The following is a 4,724-nucleotide window of genomic DNA, read 5'->3' on the forward strand; positions in this document are numbered from 1 at the left end:
TACAGGCATAATCTGTTGCTGTGTCTGTCTGTGCCTGTGTGTCTGTGTGCCTGTGTTTTGTCACAGCCTTGATTATGAATACAATTTGACCCACTATATTGGAGAAAGATAAATGATTGATTGAACCTTCATCATGCACATTGTAGCCAGTTCTGTAAGACAAATGTGAGGAAAAGATCTAGCTGTGACGAGGTGTGAATGACAGAGACAGGCGCAGGAGGTAAAACACCGAAATCCAGAGTTTATTCAGTGTACATGAATAAAGCGCAGCAAGCGCCATCGGCCTCGAGGACGGCCAGGAGGACGCGGAGCAGGGCGAGTTGGATGGCGACGATGGAAGTCCCTCAACAGAGAGGGATCGAGGATATCCCTCACCGGGACCCAGCACCATTCCTCCGGACCGTACCCTTCCATCCACGAGGTACTGAAGGCCCCCCACCCGGCGCCTCGAATCCAGTATGGAATGGACAGAGTACGCCGGCGCCCCCTCGATGTCCAAAGGAGGTGGAGGGACATCCCGCACCTCAGACTCCTGGAGCGGACCAGCCACCACCGGCCTGAGGAGAGACACATGAAACGAGGGGTTAACACGGTAATCAGAGGGGAGTAATAACCTATATGTGACCTCGTTGATTCTCCTCAGGACTTTGAACGGCCCTACAAACCGCGGGCTCAGCTTCCGGCAGGGCAGGCGAAGGGGCAGATTCCGGGTCGAGAGCCAGACCCGATCCCCCGGTACAAAGACGGGGGCCTCACTGCGGTGACGGTCAGCGTTGGCCTTCTGACGACGCACAGCACGTTGGGGGTGAACATGGGCAGCGTTCCACGTCTCCTCTGCGCGCCGAAACCAGTCATCCACCGCAGGAGCTTCGGTCTGGCTCTGGTGCCACGGTGCCAGAACCGGTTGATAACCTAAAACTCACTGAAATGGCGTTAGGTTCGTAGGGCCAGTGACGACGAACACCAAAACCTGCCCGAGCAAGGAGGAGGGGCAGCCTCTGCTGAATTTGTGACACTAGCTCTGTAAATATTTTTACTGAGTTGTATAAAGTCTTTGCAGTTTCCACAATCCATAAAGTCAATGCTTCTTGTCTTTTCAGAATTCAAGACAAACATGGACAACACATCTGTAAAAGTATTCACCATGACTGCGTATGCTGTAATGGAAAATAACAAGTCCCTGCAGTTTACTATAATGATGTTGTTGTACATTATGATCATCTCCTTCAATTTGATGCTGATTGCTGTAATATGCTGTCAGAAAGTTCTGCATCAACCAATGTATGTGTTCATATGTAACTTAGCTGCTAATGGACTTTATGGTAGCACTGGATTTTTGCCCTCTACTCTGATTCTACTTTTGTCTGAGAGATATGAGATAGCATTGCCATGGTGTCTAACACAAATCTATTGGCTACATACATATGTAGCGGTTGACTTTCATATTTTGGCTGTCATGGGATATGACCGGTATGTTGCCATCTGTTATCCACTACATTACCACAGCATCATGTCTAGTTCCAAGATTTGTAAACTTGTTGCATTGGCATGGCTATATCCTTTTTCTATCTTTCTGATGTACTTCTCATTGACTTTGAAATTGAAGTTTTGTGGGAGGTTCATACATTTTAAATTGTTTTGTGTAAATTTTGAATTGGTCAAAAATGCCTGTTCTACTACATCTTTCCATAGTACTGTAGGACTTGTGCTAATTGCTTTCTTGATGGTCCCTCAGCTCCTCATGATTATATTCTCATATGCACACATTTTCAGGGTCTGTCTGAAATCCAAAGAATCTCAGGTCAAAGCACTGAAAACGTGCATCCCACATTTACTTTCAGTAATAAACTACTCTATTGGAGCGTTTTTTGAAATTGCTCAAAGTAGATTTAACATGAGTGGGACACCTTTTATGTTTCGGATCACCATGTCAGTATACTATGCATTGCTTACACCATTGATAAACCCTGCAATTTACGGAATGGCCAGTCAAGCCATCAGAATTCATGTCTTCAAAATATGCTGCGTGTCTAACAGGTTGGCCCCATGTTAAAAATGGATTAAACACAGTTCTAGTCCTATAGACAAAGTTTTTATTATGAATAATGAATCAATTGGGAAATTAAAAAGCAATGTTACCATAAAACTGCAATTATGGCAAGATGTACATGAAACAGATACACTATATATACAAAAGTATGTAGACACCACTTCAAATTAGTGGATTCGGCTATTTCAGCCACACCCGTTGCTGATAGGTGTATAAAATCGAGCACACAGCCATGCAATCTCCATAGACAAACATCGGCAGTAGAATGGCCTTACTGAAGAGCTCATTGACTTTCAACATGGCACTGTCATAGGATGCCATCTTTCCAACAAGTCAGTTCGTAAAATTTCTGCCCTGCTAGAGCTGCCCTGGTCAACTGTAAGTGCTGTTATTGTGAAGTGGAAACGTCTAAGGCCACACAAGCTCACAGAACGGGACCGCCGAGTGCTGAAGCGCGTAAAAATCATCTATCCTTGGTTGCAACACTCACTACCGAGTTCCAAACTGCCTTTGGAAGCAACGTCAGCACAAGAACTGTTCGTCGGGAGCTTCATGAAATGGGTTTCCATGGCCGAGCAGCCGCACACAAGCCTAAGATCACCATGTGCAATGCCAAGCGTCAGCTTGAGTGGTGTAAAGCTTGCCGCCATTGGACTATGGAGCATTGGAAATGCGTTCTCTTGAGTGATGAATCACGCTTCACCATTTGGCAGTCCGACAGACTAATCTGGGTTTGGTGGATGCCAGGAGAACGCTACCTGCCCGAATGCATAGTGCCAACTGTAAAGTTGGTGGAGGAGAAATAATGGTCTGGGGCTGTTTTTCATGGTTCGGGCTAGGCCCCTTAGTTCCAGTGAAGGGAAATCTTAACGCTACAGCATACAATGACATTCTAGACGATTCTGTGCTTCCAACTTTGTTGTAACAGTATGGGGAAGGCCATTTCCTGTTTCAGCATGACAATTTTTTTACATTTACATTTTTAGTCATTTAGCAGACGCTCTTATCCAGATCGACTTACAGTTAGTGAGTGCATACATTATTTTTTAATTTTTTCATACTGGCCCCCCGTGGGAAACGAACCCACAACCCTGGCGTTGCAAACGCCATGCTCTACCAACTGAGCTACATCTCTGCCGGCCATTCCCTCCCCTACCCTGGACGACGCTGGGCCAATTGTGCGCCGCCCCATGGGTCTCCCGGTCGCAGCCGGCTACGACAGAGCCTGGATTTGAACCAGGATCTCTAGTGGCACAGCTAGCACTGCGATGCAGTGCCTTAGACCACTGCACCACTCGGGAGTACACCCCCGTGCACAAAGCGAGGTTCATACATAAATGGTTTGTTGAGATCGGTGTGGAAGAACTTGACCGGCCTGCACAGAGCCCTGACCTCAACCCCATCGAACACCTTTGGGATGAATTGGAACGGCGACTGCAAGCCAGGCCTAATCGCCCAACATCAGTGCCCGACCTCTTTAATGCTCTTGTGGCTGAATGGAAGCAAGTCCCCGCAGCAATGTTCCAACATCTAGAGGAAAGCCTTCCCAGAAGAGTGGAGGCTGTTATAGCAGCAAAGGGGGGGGGGGGGGGGGACCAGCTCCATATTAATGCCCATGATTTTGGAATGAGATGTTTGACGAGCAGGTGTCCACATACTTTTGGTCATGTAGTGTAGCATGGCATTGATTCCTACTGTCAACTGCCCAACTTGACGGACTGTTGGGTATAATGTGCATATTTAAGTTGTATATACAGGGCGCATTTGTAAAAGAGACCTAGGTCTCAATATGTCTTCCCTGTTAAAATAAAGTTTAAAATATATATATACTGTATGTATATTGGGCACAAAATAATCTGAAACACAACCAACAAACAGCAAATGCATCCAACACATTTGTAGAGTCACAAATTTGAAGTAGTCATTGCGTGCTATGAATGTGGGACAAAAAGTGCTATAATTTCTAAACGGTTCACCCGATATGGATGAAAATACCCTCAAATTAACCTCATAGTCATTGTATCACTTCAAATCCAAAATGCTGGGGTACAGAGCCAAAACAATACTTTTGGAGCTGACTGTACATAGGATGTGGTGTTGTGCTGTAACCAGTGTAACATGTGTCATGCTAATTTAACCATCCTATTACTTGATGGCCCACAGTCCAGCAAAATGTCATGCAGATAAGCCATTGTTTACTTTACTGACCACGCTGGATATTAATTCAGTCGTTCAGGTTGGTAGTTCACACTAAGGAGGAATCAATGCTGTATATATGTGCTTGAATCATTACCAGAGGTTGTAAGGCTCTGGTTTTAATCATCAATGATTCAAGGTCCACAACTCACAAGTCTTATCTGTATTTTTATTCATGGAGAGAGCTCTGACCAAAAACACAAACATACTGTTTTTATACCCCTTGACAAACAAAGGCATTATGCTCCTCCCACCTTTAGGTGGCTTTCTTAAAACAGTTCCCGCCTTCCCCCTTGAATGGTTAGTACCGCCCCCTCTGTTAGTGGGTTGACACTACATGATAATTCTAACATTTATACTGTGTTTGGGGTGAAATTCTTTAGTCATTATTCTTAAAATCCAAATTAATCTAACAATCCACCCCTTTGACTAAATATTCCCACATTCAGGATAAATGTATTTTACAAGCATGATTAAT

General features: G+C 45.0%; 1 protein-coding gene and 1 long non-coding RNA gene across 2 annotated transcripts; one reads left to right on the plus strand and one right to left on the minus strand.

The window, feature by feature from the left end:
- Positions 1–221: 221 nt before the first annotated feature.
- LOC311142066 lies at positions 222–788 on the minus strand. Its single transcript, XR_014614267.1, has 2 exons — positions 666–788; positions 222–557 (listed from the first exon to the last, which is right to left on the minus strand). It is a non-coding gene; the product is annotated as an uncharacterized lncRNA (long non-coding RNA).
- A 425-nt stretch (positions 789–1,213) lies between these two features.
- LOC311142580 (olfactory receptor 1D2-like) lies at positions 1,214–2,157 on the plus strand (the record flags this gene model as incomplete). Its single annotated transcript, XM_084178256.1, has 1 exon — positions 1,214–2,157. One exon carries the CDS (start codon positions 1,214–1,216, stop codon positions 2,051–2,053), a length of 840 nt encoding a protein of 279 aa, XP_084034382.1. The 3' UTR covers positions 2,054–2,157.
- Positions 2,158–4,724: the final 2,567 nt, after the last annotated feature.

This window comes from Coregonus lavaretus, assembly GCF_964263955.1.
Source record: "Coregonus lavaretus genome assembly, chromosome: 15".
Lineage (NCBI taxonomy): Eukaryota > Metazoa > Chordata > Actinopteri > Salmoniformes > Salmonidae > Coregonus > Coregonus lavaretus.